The 23,938-nt window shown below is 40.8% G+C and overlaps 1 protein-coding gene across 29 annotated transcripts in view; it reads left to right on the top strand.

The window, feature by feature from the left end:
* The window catches only part of IKZF2 (IKAROS family zinc finger 2), a 116,304-nt gene extending 92,510 nt beyond the window's left edge, over nt 1–23,794 (top strand). For 26 of the 29 annotated variants that reach the window (XM_080599305.1, XM_080599292.1, XM_080599293.1 and 23 more), the window contains 3 exons: nt 155–292; nt 7,701–7,844; nt 13,788–23,794. In XM_080599305.1, coding sequence (XP_080455431.1) covers nt 155–292; nt 7,701–7,844; nt 13,788–14,512 — 1,007 coding nt within the window. In that variant the 3' untranslated portion in view covers nt 14,513–23,794. The remainder of the gene's footprint in view (nt 1–154; nt 293–7,700; nt 7,845–13,787) is intronic. The other 3 variants (XM_080599288.1, XM_080599312.1, XM_080599311.1) reach the window with 1 other exon arrangement.
* The last annotated feature ends 144 nt before the right edge of the window (nt 23,795–23,938 follow it).

The raw sequence follows: 23,938 nt of genomic DNA, 5'->3' as shown, positions 1-23,938 counted from the left end.
GGTGGGAAAACGGGGCTGGGAAGAAGGCCTGGGACTTGAGTAACCTTTCTGAGGCGTCTTTCCATCTCGAGAGTGGGTTTGTTGCGAAGATGCAATGTCGATAGCAAAAGTGGGTTGCCATGGATTTGACCTGAAGCTCTCGTTCTTTCCGCAGTGGGGAAGCCTCACAAGTGCAACTACTGCGGCCGGAGCTACAAGCAGCGCAGTTCGCTGGAAGAGCACAAGGAACGCTGCCACAACTATCTGCAGAACGTCAGCATGGAGGCTGCCGGGCAGGTCATGAGTCACCACGGTGGGTGGAAACCGCGTTTTGAGGTCTCTTGGACTTGGAGCATCTCTCGTGGTTTTTTTTTCCATCTGTTTTTCTTCCTTCCTTTGCGCTTTGCATCGCTTCCATCTTATAGATTGCTTGCACTTGGATATGCAAGAGGAAAAAAGCTGGGCTAAAATCCTCACTCTGATTTAACAGCTATTTTTTGCTGGCTTTTTGTTGTTGCTTTGAAGTCAGTATTTCACTTTTTCAGTTGTACAAATATGCAGACTTCTAAGTGATCAAAGTCACCTGTGCAAAGTTACTGTAAAAACTAAGGCATGTATAAAATGTATGAATTCCCTTCCCCCCCGTTGTGATGGTGACTGGTAATTTTAAGAAGTAAGGATGGTGGAGGTATTCAGGGGTCATTATTTCCATTCCTTATAATAACATATTCCATCAAGGAAAAAAAAGGAGGGGGGAATTGGATGTAAAAACCTACAGAGCAGCATGGAAGTCAACAGTGTTGAAAGTAATTATATATAAAAAAAAAAATGTTTGTATGCATTTACATGTGTTGGTATTAATATGCTAACTAACACTACATGTGTTAATATACAGAAAGACTGAAGATTGCCAAAAAGATTGTTGAAAGCAAGAAATGTCAAACTCTGTGAATTTGTTTTCAGAAATTTCTGTAGCTGTTGGTATGGGTAATGAGCATAGCATCTCTGACTGCGGGGTTATACGTATATCTGTAGTGCTAAATAATAGTAGCTGTCCAAAAATTATCTTTTCATTCAAAATTAGTGTTTTGGAAATTAAACGTCTTTTTAACTTTTGAAGATTATCTTTATTTGGTACTGGAAGTATTTTAAATTTCTCACTTTGAAAGAAATATAAAAATGACATCCTTTTTTCATTTTGAGTAGAAAATACTATATATCTTAGAATATCAAAAAGCTAGACAGTAGGTAAATGAAAAAGGAGAAAACTTTTTTTTTCATTTTGCTTTTCATCGTTGAGTGTAGTCATCTGGCATCATTTGGAAATCAGGTAAAAGTTCTGAGAGGTAATTTCTAAAAAAACTAAAAAGACAAGCTGAAACAAAATCTGTTCAACATTTCTAATGTTAGGTATTTTTTGGTGAAAATAATCACCAAAATATTTTAAAGAGTACCTTTCTGTGAAAATTTCAAATCTATAAAGGCATTCAAAATATATGCTGTACATATACTCAAAATGTTCATACGGCTCTATTAAGTAAGTACCATCCTTTTATGTAGGCTGGGGACTAAAATCAACCTTTAAAATGTAATGGATGACTTCAAAGTCCTTGAAGGTAGTGATTATCTACTTTAGGCCTTACTTTATGCTTGTAAAAGTCAGTGGGAAGACTGATTTTAGGGCTCTACTATTTGGAGGGACCTGTTGCGCGCTTCATCTGTTAGACAGAGCACTTTAGGTGATAGAAGAAGTTTAGCCACCTACTCCATTCCCAACAAAATACATGCTCTTTGCTCTGCACGGGTCTGCCCGTCTTATTAACCAGCTAGGTGATGGTATCAGCCAGCCTTTTCTTAGGGAAATAACAGTCGATCAACAGCATTGCGACAGCCAGACTCTTTCAGAGATCACTTTATGGAGGTTCTGCCCAAATTCCACTCAACTTCTAGGTTTATCATTAAGTTATTTATTCAAAATGGGATTACTATTGTTGATGGTGTACTTCTGAGGAAATCTAAAGCTTTTTCCAAGCTGCTTAATGCTATGACAAGAGGGCTAAGTCCCTAACCTTGTCCACCCAGAGAAGCTGGTATGGCTGACCTTGCATTGATTTTTCCACCAGCTGAAGTTAAACCAGTGTGAACCCCATGTGGACAGTTATTTTATTTACAGCTTGACTGCCTTTGCTTGGGCTTAAAATAGAAGCGTTCACGCACATAGTTCACTTTTCTCAGAAAAATTAGCTTAAAACAGCACTTTGAATTCCACTAGTGCCTCTTTCTCCCTTTGGTAAACATGCCTAAAAGTCCCCTGGCGAACGTTTCAGGGATGTTTGATCCACACTTTGCATCATGCTGGTTAGAGAGGGCAGAGTGAGGATGGGCAGTGACAGGGAGCCGCAGATCTGGCTGGGCACTGGTAATAAATCTCACCTCGCGTCCCTGTATTCCCACCTGGGAAGCTCTGTGTGTGCCAGAGGGTTGTGAGCACCACACCGTACGGGTCTGTGGCCAAGTCCTTCCTCTGGGGAGTATAAAATCACCAGGGAATGACACACAAATGATTTCTCTGCTCTTTGTTTGAAGTTGGGTCTCAGTCTGACTCTGAAACATGCTTTAATTTCCTCCTCTCCTGTGTGTCACACTTTGAAAAGATATTCTTGAGGCTGAGTGAGGGTGTGCTTTAGAGATTTCAACCGTTCCTTTATTTTGCATCACAAGAGCATTAAGCTGGCCTTACTCTCTTTCCAAATTCTTTTGAAGAATCTTGTTTTTGCTGAGTGCTCTGAGCCCAGCTGGGAGCAGGACCTTCTGCAGCCACTTGCAGCGATTCCTAGAACTGGATTACCTGGATCTGTACGTTCACACCAGACTCCGAACGCATGTCAGTGTGATTCCTCTTCACACCTTTAACACCATGAAGCACAGAATGGGTGAACTTAGGGATTTGCTCGTTCCTACCAGCATTCTGCTTTAAGGGTGCAGGTGGCAGTGCTGGGTCCCAACCATTTCAGCCCATGTGTAACATCAGCTAAATTATTCTTGCAGAGATTAATTCCGATAGACTTGGGGCAGCCCCTTGAGAGTTCGGGGGATTTTTTTCAAGCATTGTATTCTGCTTGGTCAAATTATAGGCACACTGCAAATATTTACTTTGATTTCAATTATCTTTGCCTTGCAGATGGCTAGATCACCTGACCAAAGCCACAAGGGGAAGCAAGAGGCAGTCAGAGAGGCTTAGTTTCAGCGTGTGGGTAGGAGTGTACAAATTTCTGGCACTGGGGCTCTCTCCATCCTTTTGCAGGGTGCCGGCTGCTTGCTGAGCTGCCCCTCCTCGTGGCTGGGTCCCGGTCCCAGCTCAGCACAGCAGCTCAGTCTCGTGCTGCCTGCTGCAAGAGAGCTCCCGTGACGTTGTCGGCGGCAATTCTCAGCTAAGCAGCTCTGGCTCTTGGGGTAGAAATTAGTCTGCAGTCTACTAGCTAGCGGTGTGTTGAGGGGTGACACAAGTGACAGTCTCTGAAGGCAAAGAATGTGATCTTTGCATGAACAACTATGGAAAAAAGGTGAATGCCAGCCGCGGTTTATATATGGTTTATATATTCTTCTTCATCTCTACAAAGGAAAAAGTCTAGGGAAATTCTTAAAGTGGAGAAGAATACTCTTTTTAGGAGAAGGAGAAAGGAGTTTAGCCGTAGGCTGTGAAAGGCTCAAAGGCCAGCTCCACATAAAACACACAATGGCTTTGTGTCCTTCCCTCTTACATACTTGCTTGAAATGTAGTTAAAATGCTAGTCCCACAGGATACTTCACACTAGGGTCCATGGGAATATTGCCTGTCATTTCTCAGTGCGTGCACACACACTTTTTAAAATAGCAATATTGTGAGCTTAAGAAAGGAAACTGAGGGTGGTGGAGTAATACTAATTTGTACCAGCTGAGACTTAGCCCAGTGTCTGTTGTCTGCACACAAAAATGTTTATCAGCAAAACACATGCTGGGTAAGTTTTGCCTTGTTTTTTCCCCTATTCTTTCCTCATTGGAAGAGCATGAACTTTTTTTTTAATAGTGTGTGTGGTTTCTTTTAAACGAGGAAGCAAAAACTAAAAAAAAAAATCCTATTTGAGCACTACGACCATGAGACCAATCTCTTCAGGAAAATAAAGACTTTGTTCTGAAGACCATCCAGATTTGTGTATGGAGAGTTTGAGCTTAAAAACCCTGTTTGGTGTTAACTGCAGTTGAGGACATCAGCAGTGTCAGTGAACATTTGCACAGGCAGTCCAGGAGTGCCCCCTGATAATGGAAGAAGAACATCCTTTAACAGAAACAGACCCAGGCATGGGCGTTTCATGAACTAGACACTTCCTTTTTGGGATTAAAAAGCCCTCCTGAACTGAGACTGTAAGTTCACAGGATAAAATAAGTTGTGGTATCAAATGTAGTTATAACGTGTCAGCTGTTCTTCAGTAGCTCCCACTACTCAAGGTGATGAAGCACAATGAAATGCAACGCAAAAGGAACTGCATTTATTGCAGAATAAACGTGTGCATGTGAGCTTCCATCACAGAGCAGCTGATCGGTGTTAACTGTTGCTTCTGTGGGATTGGTTTGATGCTTTTTTTTTTCCTCCAAAAAATGGTGCAGGCTGGCCTGCTTGACCTTCATCTGTATATTTTGGAACTGAAATGAAAAGTAATGCATGTGGAATTGATAATGTGATCTTTAGCTTAACTCTTTGGGTTTCTAAGTTGTGACATCTCTCCTGTTTGGTCCAGGTTTGCATGTGCTTTAAATAGTTTTGGAAAGTAGCCTATTTCCATCTCTCCCGTCTTCCAGGAAATCTACATAACAAGATGCTTTCTGGTAACTTACTCCCATCCTAACACAAATATTGGTGTGATTGAGCGGTTCTGTTGCAAAAAAAAACGTGTCCTGGATTATAGAGTTGAGTTCTGAGGTGGGAAAAAGAGCTTGCAGGATCCAATACAGAAAAGAAAATGCTTTTACTGGTGATGCTTTTACTTTTAGAAGTCCTAGCAGAATTTTTGCCTGACTTAGAGAAGAGCAGATGTCTTTTTTAGCACTACTCATTTTTTGTGGAAGAAAGGTTTCAAATTCCATCTAGGAAATTTTGCACACATATGCCCAACAGTCAAATTATTCAATTATTAATCTTTATAAGACATACAAATGTCACTACATTTTGGGCTTAATCACATTGCGATGAAAGTAATTAGGAGGCTTTCAATTGATTTTGTGGGCATGCAGTCCTTCAAAGGCTGCAGGTCTTCATAGGAGGAATTTAGAGCCCTCTGCCCCTCCTTAGGTTCTCACCACAAGTCCTGTGCATCCCACAGGTAAGGGCTGGAAATCCTTGAAGTGGTCCTCGTGTACAAACCTATCCCATCACAGCGAGGACGGGTATTGCCACTGAACACGAATCCAGGGTTTCACACGGAGCGTGTGTGCATCTGCATATGCTGATTTTTGTTAAGCCAAAAGGACAGTCAGACACCAGTTCCCAGTGGAAATCAGCAGATGTAATCACTCCTTTCTTACAAATCTCCCCAGTAAATACTTGAGTAGGTCTAGCGCGGAGAGCTGTGGCCCAAGCAGAGCGTTTACATAACCTTAAGAATTTAGCCATATCTATTATAATATTTCAGACCTCCCAGACTGCACTGGGTATTAATTAGGTCACTTGAACACTGCATCCCAGTTTGTTGCAACATTAGATTCATTTCATATTTGTGCTTTTTCTTCCTCTCTTTCACTGATGCCAGCAGGACTGCCTTGTAAATGAGAAACCATTGTGTTTCTCAGGGGGAGCATCCTGTACAAATAAAAAAGCAGCAGAGTAAATCATTTTATAGCATATGGGAGATTCTAAAACTCCAAGTACTCAGCTTTCCCTAGCAGCAGAGGCACAAATGGAATCAAATGAATAAATTGCCATGTTTTCTTATTATGAATGTCTGAACTGAGAAGTTCACCTGAGCAGATATTCTTGTTTTGTGATTGCCTGGTATTTGCTCTTCCTTACTAGAAAGAAGGCAAAGACAAGGCTTTTATCACCTCATTTTTCGTATATTATGTGCTAGCAAACAGCTGCATGTTCAAGAACAGGCAAGTGATTATTCCCTATTAGGATCCTAAAGGCAGTCGAGTTCCAGGGGAGGAAAGCAGGCTGGCGGTGCTCGCTTATGGCACAGTCTCGGAGAAAAGGTAACTGTGAATGAGAAATGACATGCGAGGCTGCTGCAGAAACAGCAGGGAAGAGCTAACAGAAGATGTGGTGTGTTTTTACTACCTCTGCAAGAGCACCTGTGACTTCACTGGAAGTTTTACCTAATAGAGAGAATGTGATGGGATGTTCACAGCTTAGAAATAGGAACTCTTTGCCACATTATCCCAAATCCTATTTCTCTGCCATCCGTTCTTCTCACATAATTTTCTTATTATTATACCTTGACCTTCCTATTAGCACACAAACAGTAGTGGATGATCCTTCTCATGTTTCTCTTGCTACCTTCTGGAGATGAATGAGGAACAGTCAGGCCATGTATGAAATTCCTTGCTGCGGAGTGGTGGGAATAACTACACTTGACGTATATTGCGAATGGCTTGGGGTTTCTGAGTTTAATCCTCAGCATGTTACCACTGACTCTTCTGGTGTTTGTAAGAGGATGCTCAACAAAAACAATATTCTGTAGATATTTAGCGAACAGTATGTCAGCAAGTGACAAAACTAAAGTGCTGTTTGGACCCTAGTTTGGTTGGTAGCCCATAGAATTCCTGTACTTTTTTTTGCACTAGCACTTTATTTTCTAACCCAGCAAGCACTGAGGAGTGAAATGAGGAGACAGAAGAGGTCATTAATTTCTTGTTATTGTTTCAAAGACAATATATGAGTGTTCCCCTAGCACAGGTAGCACAGGGATGCTCTCTGCTGGTCCCAAACAGCAAGAAGACAGATTAAGAAGAGTTGCATTTACCAGCTGTTAGGTCTGCATGTGAAGGGGAAAATGTTAGTTCAAGAACTTGTTAGTTTCTTTCACTGGTTCTAGAGGAAATCTCCATATAACTTTAATCCTATAATTTCAGTATACTGTTTGGTGAATTTTTGGTGTCATGTATAGAAAAAGGGAAACACACCTTAAACATTGTTCATTCTGTAAGCCTTTGTCTTGGGGAGTGCAAAGCCAGGCCCAGGAAACTCATATCACTAACACCTTGTATGTTTTCTAGTCATTGAGATTAGCGCGATAAGGAAATAAGATGGGTAAACATGGCACGTGATAAGCTTGATGTTAAGTGAATGCATGAAGAAAGTTACCAGTGTACCTTTAAGGTTGTCATGGGACCATATTGGAGGGAGAATAACAGGAAATGGGATCTGCAGAGGGAGTTTTCAAAAATGCCGTGCACCATTAGCTTTCTTCCCACCTCGCTGGGGATCTTCGGTATTCAGAACAAAATGAGTTCTTTAATAAAGGCTTAAAGCTGGGCTTCTGCAAAATAAGATGGTCCCAAAGACAGGGAATTGAAAAGCGTGGCTCTGACTGCTCAAGGGTGAATGCTGTCTTGATGCCCGTTGTGTTCTTGCACTTTGCTTTGTTTTGCATTGCACTTGTTGCGCGATCAACAAGGCTCAAATGATTTGTTGTCGTCTGTGAAGTGTAGACCAGACTTGTCTGATACGATTTTTTGGTTTTATGTAGTACCTCCTATGGAAGATTGTAAGGAACAAGAGCCTGTGATGGACAACAATATTTCTCTGGTGCCTTTTGAGAGACCTGCTGTTATAGAGAAGCTGACAAGCAACATGGGAAAGCGTAAAAGCTCCACCCCACAGAAGTTTGTGGGTAAGCTTGAGATACGCCTTTTATTATTTTTAGCCTGTAGGTATAGGTTGCTTGTAACTTGTGAACGATAGCCAAAAGAACAAGGGGAAAAGTAGCACTCTCAGGACTTGGATGTGATGGAGCGGGGCAACAGCTAATATGGTTAAATCACAGCAAGAAATTATGCAAACAATGGTATTAGTTTTGCCAACCCAGGCTATTCAAAATTGAGGTCCCCATAATCACGAAAATGGCTTAGAAGATCTTGAGCTTTCCCCTGTGCCTCAAGTCCGTTTTTTTAAATGGTTCTCTGGCCCTTTGTCTTTTTGACAAAGACTTGTCATCTTTCCCTCTCTTCACCCCAGCAAGTAAAATATAAAACTCATATAATTATCCATCTACGTATGTGTGTGTTTAAAAAAAAAAAATATATATATATATATGTTATCACAAGACTTGTAACTTGTATTAAATTCCTGAGAGTTGGCAACAACTGGTCTGATAATATCAGCAGGAGGAAGGAAAATCACATCACTTGTATTGGAAGAAGTGCTTGCTCCAAGTGCAGTGTTCTGCACCCAATAAACTTAATTCATGAATATAAAACAGCATTGGATTACTTTTGGTTACCAAATTTAGAATCCTAGCCCGAAAATTTGTATTTTGCTTTGTATCTTTACATCTTAAAATTGTTCTGCTAGTAACAGGAGACAATATTGACTATTTTACTTGAGGTCCAGCTAAAGGTGATTTTCACAGCTATTGAGGCAGTGTTAAACTACTTAGGAGGGGAGGTAGGACAGAGAATTATTTGGGGTAAGTGTATGCTGCTAGATTCTGACCTAATGTAATGTGTGTTTTCCACACTCACTCCCTGTAAGGACAGTCATACAGATTTTAAGGGTGTCAAATACTCATTCTGCCTACAGTGAGGACACTTATGGAGAGAGGATCCAGAGGGCTGTAGGCAATTAAGACAGCAATTTGGAAAAGTCATTGCCCCTCAGCTAAATGGAGATTTGGATGGATTTGTTAAATCACCACTGAGGGTGATGTTAAGCTAACCCACATGGTTTTGAATTGTAGGGGGCTAACAGCATGCAGCTTCTCACCTGAGGGGTGCTGACATACTGACCTGGCTGCTCTCGGTCATCTGACCATGCCCAAATACCGGTGCGAGGCTTCTTCTGTGCACTGATTAAAAATTTTCATGTCCTTTCTTTTCCTTCTAAGCCCAGGTTAGGTCAGGAACAATTCAACCCACACAAGAAATGCTAGGAGGGTTAGGAGGGTTCAGGGTTTTTTTTCTATATTGTTTTTAGTCCTCCTGAGATAAAAGCTTAATTCTTATTTTATTGTCTTTGAGTGCTCTGAAATGAGTTACTGTACAGCTAGTAAGAACTGGAGGATGGTTTAATCTACTGCTGTGGCACTAGTTAAGGTTGAAAAGGGTGACAATAGGAGCGGGGCTCTATGCTGACAAGCCAAATCCAGCTATATGATACAGTAAACATAGCTCCATCGTAACAGATCTCCTTAGTGTTGTCTCAGTAAGTGCTGTGCTTTCCTGCACATTGTGATCAACAGTGAAATAGTTATCCATGCCGACTTTAAATTGGTGTACTAGACATCAGACCCATTACAGCCTTGGAAGAAGGGCAGTTCGCACCTCTCACTCTTGCCTTTTTTTCCCCTTTTTTTCCCCTCAAGTTGTCCACAGATGTAGACATAATTGTATTTGTAACACCTCTTAAAAGTTACCTTTTCAGGGGCTACAGAATTCATTTGGGAGGACTAGAGACCTCTCTCCCTTCCCCCTTAAATTTTGGAGTAGCTATGCTGCTGTCAGAAGCAGCATAGTTTTACTTGTTAAAGTAAAACTTTACCAATGTCCTTCACAACTGAGGATGGTATAAATGCCATCAATTTTTGGAAACTGTAGATGATGACCTCTTTTTTTAGACCAGGAAGGTTATTTTATTTGTCCACTCACGTGCATTTGGCCATATGTTGTTACTGTCTTAAAAGGCAAACTTATTGCTTGGAAATCCTTGTGTGAGATATGCTAAAACTTTTCATTATTCTCTTCAGTAGGGTATATTTCTTTGTTTTAAGATGAACCTGTTTCATTTACAGGCATAACAGATGACTTTGTCATTCTATTTTTCTGAGGCTAGGAACTTGGGGTTTCACATGGCATGCAGCTTTTTATCCAGATTCAGCTCTAGGGGGAAAAGTGTCCTCTTTCATATTTACTGTATTGTATTTTTCTGCCATTTCTAATCTTTCCTGGCAGCACTGTCTGAGCTGAAAACCAGCAGTCTCTCTGCTTTGCTACCTTTGTTTTTCACCATGACCTCACTTTTCTTCCCGTTTTCTCCCCAATGAAATATTGTTCAACTCTATCAGGAAGAACTTGTAATGGTTCTCTTGCTTGCAGGAAATTTTCCTGTGCATACTGCAAGTATGGCACTTGTCCAAAACAACTTAATGGTGTTTATGAGAAGGTCATGTAAGCGTAAGCTCAAATCTTTGCATGCTACATCTATCAATGCTTTACTGCTCTTTCTGATCAGCAGTCTCCAAGGGACCTTGGTTATGGACCACAGTCTCTACTCTTGGCTGAAATTTCGGGAGGAGAGGAAGCAGCATACAGCAAAGAGAGTTAATTTCTGATTGAGGAACTTGATTATATATCTGTCACAGAGGTACTAGTCCTGCTAGCTCTGTTGAGATAGTGGAGGCAGAAATATAACTTAAGATACACAGGAGTCTGAATACTTTTTGCCTCTTTCAATAGAGAAGCAGGCGTTTAAAGCTATCTTCAAGCTGATCACATGAAGCAGATTCACATATTCTTAATTTGAATGTTGTACTCACAGTCCCAGACTGTCATTGAGGTTAAGAACTTGGCAGGATACAAAAGAAGACATTTATACATCTTACGATAAGACCACAGTTGTTATAGTAAGAATTAAAAATGTGCAGGCATCTCAGAACAGATGAAGACCAACCTGCTTCAAAGTTGGTCAGCTTCTAGTTAATGGGGGTCAGGAAGAAATGTACCCAGTGGTAAATTCTGTATCTGATTTCTCCAAGGTTTCTTACAGCTTTCTCCAAAGTGTCTGAAATTACAGTTGCTGTAGATACTTGACAAAATGGACTGCAGGTACACAGGACTGTGTTCTTTGATCTAGCTTCCCATATCTGTTTTGTGGGGTTTTTTTTTTGGATGTCATATGATAAGATGACCACAGTGGAGAATTTCTTCTTCCATTTCAGTAATGTAAGGTAAGAATGCGTAGAATTTGAGCATAGTTTTGAAGAAATTAAAAATGATGAATCTGATTAGTTAGTTTTAAGTCCAGATTTGGCTAAAGAGGAGCTGAAATAGAAAACCATGTTGGATTGGTTTATTAATGTTTCTTCTGAGCTCTGTGTTTTATGCCCCCTTCTTTCCATGTTAGCATTTATTTTACTGTTGTGTGTCACATGCCATTTTCAAGGCTCTGACATCTTTGGAGCATAATTAAAGGAATGAATAATTCAGATCACTGGCAACTTACTATTTTCTCTACTCTGCTGTCTGGTGGAGTCGCTAAATATGGAAGGTAAAAGGAATCAAAATAAGGTCTGCATTGTTCATCCAAGTTGTCCATAAAGGACAGGTGCTATTTCTTGATCTATCTGGCTTTCAAAGGACTGACAGCGTGTTTGGAGACTGGATCATACCCTTTTTCACCAGATCCAATTCCTTATTCAAACACAGGAGCAATACAGTTGGCCTGAGTGGGTGTCAGAGTGCAGTAGACTCTTCCATTTCCTTTTCTTTCTCTCACTGTGCCAGAGGTATCCCACATCTCCTGCAACTCTCCTCCAGTCACACTTTGGCCCTACCTGGGAAGTAGCTGCTCAGTTTTGAGTGGGACTGTACCCACCTCCCATCAAAGAGTCATCCATCCTATCTGTGGCAGGACAGCCGTAACTGACAGCAAGACAGAAATGCTAAAAGGGGATGTTTGATTACAGGAATCATCCTTAAGTCACATTAGATAACAAAGGCCATCACTGCAATACTGGCTGGTTGTTCCTTCCCTATTTTTCTCCAAATGTCTAATGTGCAACAAAGGAACGGTTTTCTATGTTATGCTTGCTTTCAGTGAGCTATAAGTGTAACACAGCTGGCTGTAGGGAAATGTAATGAGATATACAAACATGGTCCCTAATCAGAAGCACATGAACAGTGCTGCCAAAGAGTAGGAATATTCACGTGCCTCACTTTAAACTTGCATTTAATTACCTTGCTAATCAGGGCTAAGTTCCCAAGCAAAAGCGATGCATCATCTCCAAGGATAACCTGATTGTTCCATGGGTAATGTGAAATTATTTCCCTCTTCATGCATCACTTTAAGATAAGCCATACTAAATGGGATGAATTATTATAGTCAAAACTAAAATGCTGAATGATAGCTATGTTGAAATGTACTAATGCTATTTGGAAGAGATTTGGGATTACAGTTCTGTTTCTTTCTTAAGTTGGTTTATACACATTTTGTTCCAAGCAATTTTGGCAAAAGGTAACAAGATTTTTGAGTTTTTAATGCTTGGATAGCCAAACCAGTCGTATGTAGTGACTCCCTGAATTGATTAGCTTACACTATTGAAGAAAAGTGTGCTTTTATGTTCTGGGGCACCAAAAAGTAACAAAGGCAATGAAAACCCACCAAAATTATTTATCAGACTTGTAAAATCAGTTTCAAAAATTAACTCTTAACAACTAACTAATATTAATGCGTGAACATGTGAGTGTGTATATCTTTTATGCATACAGTAAGCATATAATCTTTTATATTTAGTTAAGAAGAGCTGTTAAATGAACTTTCCTTGTACTAACTAACACACTAAAGCCGTCACTGGAAAAGCAGTGCTGCTAAGCTCAGCCCTGATGTAAGTAGCTGTGGTTTTGTAACTTCAGAGGAGATCAGCCATACACAACGTGCCCTGTGACTAGCATAATTTACCAGTTTGTGGTTCTGGTTTCGTGTATCTGTAATGCCATTGATTTTAAAAGGCTACAAAGATTTAAATTTGGATTCACATAGTAATGAATCAGCCAGCTTTCATCATCATTATATATTTGTTTGTCCTATGTCAATGAAAGATGCTTTTGCCTTTTACTAAATGAAACTTAGCTGTACATGTGGTTTCTCTATTCTGCTTTCCTGCCTAGACAGCCACTTGAAGGTTGTTTTTTTTTTTTGTCCTTTTCTTCAGCCCAAAATGCTGGGGAAGGCTTTGTTTCTTGTTTTGAGGGGATGAGCTGCAAAAATGCTTTACCCTGAACACAAGATATCAGGTGATCCAATTATTTGCTGCATTCTGTCATCAAGTGTAGTCACATTTTAATTTTTTTTCTGTTGGGTGAAGGATTTATATAATTGTGGCTCTAAAGGTGTTAGGTCCCCACCTTACCAGCCCTCTGTAGCGGTTGCTTAAACTTCTGATTACGCAGCCCTGATGTCAGGTAGGTATGAGACACTGTAGAGTTGGGGGGGACAGGTGGTACTGCCTCCTTTAATTTGGGGAGAGTATGTCTAAAGGTATCAACTGGTAAAGCTTCACTGACTTCAGCATTACAATCCCATTTTCTCCCTGTTCACATGTGTTTTCTGACTGGAAGTGTGGGCACAGGGAGGCCAACTGGAAGGTTTGGAAACGGTCTGGAGGTCACTGCAGCTGCTTGCTTCACCCATAATAATAATAAAGCTGTAGGTGATGGTGCTGTTTTACCCATCTCAAGACAGAAACTTTGTACAAGCTCTGTTAACAAGGAGGAGGCAAATTTTGGGCTCTGGAATGAATTCCACTTCAAGCCAGGTGTTTCTGTCCCTTTCCACCCCTTGTACAGTAAAACTGTGGAGCAATTGCATTGATGTTTCTCACTGATTTGCTCTTGTCCCTTAGGTGAAAAGCTCATGAGATATGGCTATCCAGATATACACTTTGATATGAACCTACCCTATGAGAAGGAGGCTGAGCTGATGCAGTCTCACATGATGGACCAAGCCATCAACAATGCAATCACCTACCTTGGAGCTGAGGCACTTCACCCCCTGATGCAGCACACACCAAGCACAATTGCAGAGGTGGCCCCGGTCATCAGCTCAGCTTACGCTCAGGTCTATCATCCGAACAGGATAGAAAGGCCCATTAGCAGGGAAACAGCTGACAGTCACGAGAACAACATGGATGGCCCGATCTCCCTCATCAGACCAAAGAGTCGAACCCAGGATAGAGAGGGCTCCCCCAGCAATAGCTGCCTGGATTCTACTGACTCAGAGAGCAGCCACGAAGACCGCCAGTCCTACCAAGGAAACTCTGCCTTAAATCCCAAGAGGAAGCCAAGCCCGGCTTATATGAAGGAGGACGCCAAGGCTTTGGATGCCACAAAAGCTTCTAAGGGCTCTTTAAAGGATATCTACAAGGTCATCAATGGAGAAGGGGAGCAGATTAGGGCTTTCAAATGTGAGCACTGTCGCGTTCTTTTCCTGGACCATGTCATGTATACCATCCACATGGGCTGCCACGGCTACCGGGACCCGCTAGAGTGCAACATCTGTGGCTACCGAAGCCAGGACCGCTATGAGTTCTCGTCGCACATTGTCCGAGGGGAGCACACATTCCACTAGGCCTTCTCATCCAAAGGGGACTCTTATGAAGTAGAAGAACTGCACATGAAGAAATACTGCACTTACAATCCCACTTTTCCTCAGACATTGATGCGCCTATTTTGTTATTGTTGCTGTTGTTGTTGTTGCTGTTGTTTAATTATTATTATTAACCTTATTTTTTTTTTTGTGGACCCAACCTCATTTGCTCTGCCCAGCTTAAGAATGGAAAGAAGGAAGGGAAGGGATAAAAGAAGGGTTTGTTGTTGCTGTCACTTTTTGGTGAGTGACCTGACTTGCTTTCTGTGGGAGTTGAAAGGCAGTCTGTTTCTGTCTCAATCAGCTGTATATCGTGTCCTATTTTGGGATGTTGCTCAACCCTGCTAGGTGCTTTAAAGTCATGATGAGTTGCCGCTCATTTATAATTTCAGACAAATAGGTAGAAACATTTCAGAGGAGAGCCTTTTTCAAATGTGCAGATACGGTGGGGGGTTCTGGTGGTTGGAGAAGACTGGGGGATCTTTATTCTACAGAACGAACAATTAGGTTTAAAGCAAAACTGTTTAGGGATTTAGGAGCACGAATCAAAGTCAATATTCTTTTCAAAATTACTTTCTAGGGTGAGCTGCTTTTCTGGGTTCAGTGTGTATTGCCCCTCTAGAAGGTAAAGAAAAAAGAAAAAAAAAAAAAAAGAAATGTATGTCTTAACACTGTACCACATAACAGCAGTTTAGTTTCATAAGTCCTGAGGGCCTTCTGTGGTAAGTCTGAGGCTCTGTACTTTTATTTTCCTTAACTTATGAAGCACCTTTTTTAGAATTGTTGATTTGCCATTACTCCATGCCTATGTGTTGACTCACTGGCTTCTTAGAGACCCTTGGGAGCCTTACATATTTAGTTGCACCCTATGGTTTAAGAAATATCATTTGCAAATAACATTTAAACTTGCTTCTAGGACAGTAAGTGGCCTAGGAGTGGGCAAGAGAGTCTGTAGTTTACTCAAGAGGTTCTGCTGCTCTTCTAAAATAATTTTGTTTTAAAATTACAGATTTTAAAATGACAAAAGTACTGGTAGCAAAGTGTTCTTTAAATATAATTATATATCTATATATACCTATATAAATACTTTCTCATTCTATTATCACAGTGTTAACCTCTTGGCAACAGCCTAAACTTGAGACTTGCAGCTGAGAAAACGCTAGGAGCCAGATCATCAGCCAGCATTAATCCTCTTAGCTCCATTGAATTTAATGGAACTAACCCAACTATTTCAGCTACGTCAAGATCTGAGCCTCGATCGTTTTTTTTCTCTTGTTGACATCTTATTAACTGAAACTGTGATTTCCCTTTGTTTTCTTGTCATCAATTCTTCTTTAATTTAGGGGTGAAAGTGCAGGTTTTGCTAGATAGTCTTTAGGTTTTGCTAGATAGCTCCTGGAGAGCCAGCCCACAAGCCTTGCAAACAAACAGATCTCATGAACTTCCCTACTTCTTTAGAAGTTGATGCATGGAGATATGCAGGTGCTGTGCTTTTGATTTCAATTCACATACTTCATTTTTATTCATAATTTATTAATTTCAGTGTAGAAAAAACAAATAAAGAAACAAACTCCAGAGCAATTCCTTGAGCTACAGACTGGACAAGGGAAAAAAGAAAGAAAGAAAAACCACCTATCTGTTTTGTTTCCTTTCTTTCTCTCCCAAAAAGTAGCAAAGCAAGCAACCACCCAAGCTGCAGGTTGCAGCAGTAAAAACTGGGCTTAAACCTATGTGACAGATTGCCATTGCAACCCAACTGTTTGTACCAATCACAATTGAAATGTTGTTGTTTGGCAACAAGAGCGCAGCTTGAGAATGGAAAGAAATGCATGGGTTTAACCCCCTCCGTGCAAGCGGTCCCCATGCACTTGGCGAGACCTTTTCCAATGTATGAAGTTACTAAAGTATAAAAGAAGAGAGCAAGATCAGGCCATAATGAGTTCCCATCTGCTCGCTTCAATCTGCATACACTATGCATATGCCAGTTTGCTGTTTGTTTTGAGGGTACTGGGTTTTTTTCTTCTCTTCCTAGACCTGGAGCGTTTGAAAGTAAGGAGCTGAGTGGTATCGATTGAAATCTTTTTATGGTGACATTCTTGGCAGCTAGAACCTGTGTTTAGAAAGGATACAGTAGATCATGGCCAGATTACCTGATGACTGCTTCCCAGCACTGAAATGCTATTAAGTAGGAGCTGGTAAAGTCTTGCAGTAGCCTATTAATTATAATACAATATGGAGAGAAATGTCATCTTGTGTAATGTGAGAGCTATCAAGGCTGGGAATATACGGGCTTTGGAGAGACAGATTTAAAGATCTATTCCCAACATTGTTCTTAATGTCGTTGGGTTCCTCCCCCTCCTTCTTTCTTCTTTCTAACGCAGAGGAACCTCAGGCAAACTAATCTCCAGCCCTTTCTCGTTTTCTTGCACTTGGTGTAACCGAAGGAGATTGTGCAGGAGAAAAAGGGGTACATGCTGGAGGGCATCACTTAGGTTTTGTATGGCTGATTGTCTAGAGCTAGGAAGGTTGGCTTAGGAGGTGGCTGGCTGCGTTCTGCATCATCCTGGTTGGAAATCAAGAAAAAGGGGGTTACTTTTACAGCATGTCACAAAACAAGGGTTGGGGAGGGGGAAGGTGGTCGCGACGTCTTCTGAGGCAGCAAGGGTTTTCTAGGAACAATGTGCAAAGGGGAAAGGAGCTGGGCTTGAAGGTCACTAGGCTTGCATGGGACTCCAGAGTGCAAGAGGAAAGGGTGGCCAAGAATCACTTTCAGTCTTGGGGGGATAACAGTCCATTCTTCCCTCTGGTCAATGGAGAGAACAGGCTTTGGTTTCTTGGTCTTGGAATGGCTAGCACTAGGGAGCAAGTGTTTAAAAAAAAAAAAAAAAAAAGCCTATGTATGGAAAACCAGAGGAACAGGGAAAGGAGGAGCATCATTTGTGTATCCACAAATAAGTTGTCTGTGATTATACCCACAGTTTGTGAGTGTGCACTTTCAGTCGCTGATGATTCATTGATACCTCCTGCAGTGTATATGCTGGAGATGTTTAAAAGATGAGACAGGGAGGCTTGGTGGTTTTGTAGCTGGCTTCAGTCAAGCCTAACTTCTTGTTCCAATAGCAGCACTCAAGATCAGTTTGTGAGCAGTGCCCTGTCCTGATACCACAGAACTAGAGGATGGGAGAGACAGTGAGAAGGGCACTCACTGTTACTTTCGAAAACCTGTATTTTTTAGAGAGCAAGAAGCTGAATGGTTGCATTAATTTCTATTATGAGTGTGGTTTTCTTAGGGCTCACTGAATTTTTTCATCCTAGAACTAGGGAAGGAAGAAAGACTAAATTCCAATTGAAGTTTTGAACCAAATTTTTGACTAGTATTTATTTTTAACGTTGAGTTCCCACTTGGCGTTTTTGTTGGGAGAGAGTAGGAAAAAAGGCAGTCCCCAGTTCTTCAAAATCAGGTGCCTAGTTGATCTAGGGAAAATTAATAGAGTTTTGTATACATCACTTTGCCCCTACATGGGCACGTGCAAATTTGGGGCCTTTGAGTTGGTGTTTTTTTTGTTTGTTTTTTTTTGTTTGTTTGTTTGTTTTTGTTTCTTGCTCGTTCTCTGCACTTATCTAAGAAAAGCTCTTGAGTTTTGTCAAATCCATTAGTCAAAGTGTACTAGGAATTTGAGTAGATAAGCCTTGGCCTGCAGATCCATTTGTTCTAAGTATTTGGTGTTTGAAATCAAACCTGGCTGATTTTTACTGGACTCTCTTGAAATTCTTGGAATTGGGTTTCCAGTTAAAAACATGCATTTGCAAATTTAGAATTGGCTTTCTGCAAACATTCCCCATTTTCATTATAAAAAAAAAAAAAGCCATTTCTGCAAACATCCCTGCCAGTAAACCCTTTCACTTCTTTTTACATCCAAAATGGCAAGATTCTGACTCAATTTAGGGTAGTACATGCCTATTAATTTAAATAGAAGTGTGCCTGCTTATTCTCTTCTTGATATGATCCATGTTCTTGGAGCAAAGGGCATTATCTATATATCTGCTGTTATGGCCAATGAATTTTACAGCCACCTTTCTTTGCAGTCAGTTAGGAGTGCACATCAAAATATATAGCATTTTTCAGGAAAGCCAGCTCTTTACTCAGTAACCTATGAGATTAAAACAATTTTATTCTCCTTAAAAAGTGCTTCCATCTATGAAGTGATGTGAAAGGTGTCTAGGCATTAACCTCCATTGGTTTGTATTAGAGGGAAAGAATCTAAATCTGTAAATTGGCCTTTTTTTTTTTTGTGGTAGTAGTTTCTACAGTCTGAGAGGACAGCTTACATAATAGCCACGTGGAAATAAAGTATATTTACTTAAAAGTGAAGAAATTCTCAATTTTAAAGCGTTTCAAAATTTCTCTGTTTACAAGGAAGGGCCTTCTTAAATTGCAGCTGTCAGGCAGAGGAGGAGGCCATGAATTCAACCAAACCCTTCAAAACTGATCTTTAATAGGACATTATTACTGTTGTCTGGGTCCTGAGCTGTGGTTTTTTTTTTTTCATACTTGAGAATACATTGAAAGAAGCCAGAAAACAATCTTTCCTCCTGAGAGAAACTTTGGAGACAATTTAGGGAAAGGTGCATATTTCAGCCAAGGACAGGAGCAGGTGCATATTTCAGCCAAGGACAGGAGCAGCAGTAATACGGTTCCTGCACTAGATGATATTCCTTTACTTAACTGTTTCTGTGCATTATATTATAATGAGGGAGAAGGGAGTCTGCACTGTTACCTGAATCACCTAAATTCAACTTGAGGTTTTTAGGAAAAGTGTGATGAAATTGGCTTTGGCGCTAAAAATGTGCATCTTAGCTTGGCTTAGTGTCCTTTCAAAACAAAGGTGGATGGTAGTGATGGCGTGCGGTCTAGAGCAGCTGGAGATTTTGAGAAAGTATATTTATATATATGGTATCGTATAATTAGATATATGCTTTATTGTATATGTGCCTTTTTCTAATGCATTTTGAAAGTTCATGATGTCATTCGTGATATCTTGCCCTGCCCTTTCAGAATGCATGACAAAAACCAACCCAAAGTAAAAATCCCTTCTCGTACGATGTGGCAAGGCAGATCCCAGTCCCCCTCTGCGCCCTTTTTTGCAGCTCAGCCGGGAGGGAAGGCTGTCTTAGTATTTAGCTATGAGATTGCCTGCTGAAAGCTGGCGTTAGGAATGGGAAGGGCTGTCATTGCCCTAGCGAAGTGCATTCCAGCCAGAGCTGGTCTCGGCGCTGGTCCCAACCAACACAGCATTGGACTTTGCTTGACTGTGACGCCGCCTGAATCATTGACATGGAGCAAAGAGAAACCCGCCGGGGGGTGATGTTATGGGGCATGTTCACCAATGAGGCTGGGGCGAGCTCGCTCTCCTCTGTGGGGCTTTATTAGCTGGCACACTTGGGTGAAAAGTGCAGTATTGTTTTGGTACTTTCCTGGCAGGCTGGTGACCTACTTTCAGGTCTGGTTATTTACCCTGCACGGGTGCAGCATCTGAGGGTGCAGGCAGGGGAGGAGGTCAGGTCCCCAGCACATCTCCCACGGGGTCCAAGCCACCCACCATCCCTCTGTGCTTGGGGCCACGGTGGCCACAGTGAGGACATGGGAGCAGGAACAAGGAATTAGGCAGAGAGGAGGCAGAGTTTGCTTCACAGCAAATGTATTCCCATTCATCCCATTAAGAATTGTGCTGAAGGATAGACCAAGAACATTACTGTTTTCTATTCTAGGCTCAAACAACATTCCTAGTTACTCCAGTTCACTTCCAGCCCTCGGAAAGGTGGTTACTGGTCTTCTCACTTGGATCCTTGTCTGAGAGTACAGCTGTCCATGCACCCCCCTGCTCTAAAAAGTTTAGATAAAAATCATGGGACTTCATTGATCGGAGGACAGCAGCAACCATTTCAGCAAAGATGTACACTGCTGTAGTAAATCCCAATATTATTTACAATTAAAAAAAAAAATACTGTGGTGTATTCACTAACAGTACATGAAGTATTTTACAGAGTGAATGATGATGAAGTTAATCAGATCATGTCTTGAGGGTGTTGTGTTATGTGTTCTCCACTGGGAGAAGGGCAGCAGCTTGACCCAAAGCTTGCCGAAGACGGCCGACGTTTCCTTCCAGCAGCAGCCATTTGACTCAGCCCACTGCGCCGCAGCCCGAGGAAGTATAGGAGCACGCCATGAGCCCCATGTCATCCCTTTGATTCAATTTGGAAATGCATGGGAGCTTTACCATTAACCATGTGCTTAATTTGTTAAATCAGGGCCTTACTTGCTCCTTGGTACAGCATGGCAAGGTCCATGGTTGATAGCACTCGGCAGTGGGGTTCGGCGGTGAGCATGAATTCACGTGCATTGGTGTAGTAGCCTTAATCCCTCATGCTCAGCAGTACGTGCGTACCGGTAGCCTGTAGTCTGTATTATCCATCAAGGGTAAAATACAGGAGCCTCCTGCAAGGCAGAGGGGAGAGCATGACTCCACTGTTGGCACAAAGAGGCCAGTTTGCAGTAAATTGGGCCATTTAGTTTTACCTCAAGTGACATGGAATAAGAAAAGCTTCTTGAAGGGGTAGAGGTCACTGAATCCCCGACTATGCACTTACTGGGATTTGACATTGCTTACTGGAAATGGATGTTCACTTCTGAACACGCTGTAACGAGGGAAGGACTTCTGGTTATTTTTTGTAGTAGTTCAGATTCTGAAACTGTGATCAATTATTTGACTACTTGTCAAGTGTTCTCAGAGCTTGAACGTGTTCACTTCCTCTGTTATGTAGCAGTTTCCTCCGGTTTCCAATTGTTTTCTCTTTCTCCCCCCTTTTCCTTCTCTTAGCTTTAAGTCTGGGCCTGCTCTTATCTCCTGTAGCTTTGGGCTGTCTAGGTTTTTTTGTTTTTTGGGGGTTTTTTGTTCATTGGCTGTACAGTCTGTTTACATATTTTTGTACTCGAGTGTAGTTTTATATTAAAAACAGGAAAAAGAAAAAAAGTTCATTTGAGAAAAAATATTAAGGTACGTACTCTTTGTAACACTTTAAAGACCTAGGGTACCTTCAGAGATGACTCCACAGTGATGTAATTATAATACTGTATATTTGCCTTTTTAGTTGGTTTTATTTTCTGGTTGTATTTTTTTTTCCTAAAATGTATATCTTTTTATGAGAAACTGGAAACTTTTAATGCAAATGTTTAGAAAGATTTAAAAATTGTAAAGTTAAAAAAAAAAAAAGTCATATAACTTTTTTTTCCTGTTGGAAGAAAATGCTTTAAAAAGTTTTACTACTGTTGTATTCCAGGGTGGGGGTTACTGACCCCAAATTTCCTTCGTATGCTTCATTCTTGGATCTTGCTTTCTAAAGATGCTCATTGCAGATATGGATGATTTGCTTATATTAGTTTAAAAAAAAAAAAAAAGACAAAACCACCTTTTGGGGTTATCTTTCTGTTCAAGTGCAATACTTTCCCTGGCATCTTATTAATGTACAAGGGTTTACTTTTTCTTTCCTCAGTCAATACAAATCAGTGAAATGAAATTCTGTATCTTAAATACATTCAAAGATAAGCATCATGTAACCGTGTAAATTAAGATTGACTGACAAAAGGTGAGAAACTGTAAGTTAAGGCTAAAGCCCAGACCTTAACTCTGGCTTTTATTTAACATTGAAACACATCCAGTGGTCTGAAATAAGGACAAATGTGTTCTTGCCTCTTCCTTCATTTTCTTTTATAATTGCAGCTTTCTTTTTTTTTTCCTCTTAAATAAGCACTTAATATTGATGTTTTTTGAAAATAACAAAAAATAAAAAGATCGTTTGGTCTGATCCAAAACCCACTCAGTGGAGACTCTTGTGACTTTGATGATGGATTTTGGATTAGGCCTAAGCTCTTAGCTAGGGCAAAACTGCCATTTACTCTGATGGGAGAGATTTGCCTGCGTAAGAATTACAGGACTTGTGTCCTTTATCTACCTGAGAGACCAGAAAAGCTTCTTTAGAGTTGTCCTTGTCTTATATACGTTTAGATGGGACTTGTTTTACATATCATACATATTTATATATAGTGTATTTTTAATGACTTTTTTTTTTCCACCCCAGTAGACTGAAACCGCTGTTCTGTAAATATGTATTTAGGTACGTAATAAAAATCCCGTTGAGATTCTTTAAAAGGCAGTTACTGCGCATGCACAGTAGCCACTTTTGTCTTCTAAATTTCTATTTAAGATATTCCTTTTTAATAACAGCAAAGGTGAGTAGACTATACCCTATTCTGACAGATTGCCAAAATAATTTCTCAGACTGGACTGTTTGAGTTCAAGTAGAAAAATGCATTCAGTGGGCGACTGTCGCAGTTGCCCGTGGGGTCACACTCTTAGGGCCAAATTCTGGCAATGTCCTGCAGGTTGTTGAGGTCCTCCCGCAAACGGGGACCGCACTGAAGCAGTGGGATCGTAGCAAAGCACGTGAGCTCTTGTGAGCACTATTTCAGGCTGTTGGGTCTTGACCCGTTTGTCAGCATCTTCGTGACTCATGCAGTGTTGCACTCTCCCCACTCTAGTGCCGAATTGGACATTGGTCGTTTTCTGGAGCAGGATAAGATTTGGTGAGTAATCTGGCAAATGAAAAAAAAAAAAAAAGTTTTCCCCCAGGTTATGATTTTTAGTTCTGCAACAGATGTTCTGAACTCAAATTGAGGAATCTAGAAAAAAACAAAAATCCGAGTTTATTCCAAAACCATTGGAACATACTGTTAAATTGGAGTTCAGAAACAATCACAGTGGTGCATGTGAGCAACCCCAATGTAAACCTGCATCCCCCTGCTAAAGAGTTTTGCCGCTGTAGACTGAACTATGGGACTTGTTATTTTTTTCTCCTTAGCGTACATGCATACATATGGTTCCACATCTGTATGTGTGTACTCTGTACATGTGTGAGTGTTGTACAGCCATGTGAGAGTGTGAGTCTGTATGTGTGTATAAATAAAAAAGCTGCAGAAACTTTGTAATACTTTGTGAAAAGGATTATATTATAAAGGTTTGTACTGTCTTGAGTGCACAGCTACTGGAATAAATGTAGGGAATCTCAGGAACAAGCATATAATTTGTCCAAGAATTATTTCTTCTCAGAAGTGTAAGTGCAGTTTTTAATTCTGTATATTATTTAATATTTTACCAATAAAAATAAACTTCTGACATGAAAGGGTTTTCCATTCAAGCTTTCTGGAAACATTGGTGTATGCATACATTTTTCTTTCTTACAGCAGGAACCATGAGTGGTAATTTTGCACCTCGGAGGGATCACATTTCTACCTCGTAACAAATCCTATTAACTACCTAGAGAGGCTGAACGAGTTATGAGTTGGGGTTATGA

This window comes from Anser brachyrhynchus, assembly GCF_964034855.1.
Source record: "Anser brachyrhynchus genome assembly, chromosome: 7".
NCBI lineage: Eukaryota > Metazoa > Chordata > Aves > Anseriformes > Anatidae > Anser > Anser brachyrhynchus.
The sequence above is the reverse complement of the archived record's forward strand: the minus strand, read 5'-3'. Positions and strand labels throughout refer to the sequence as shown.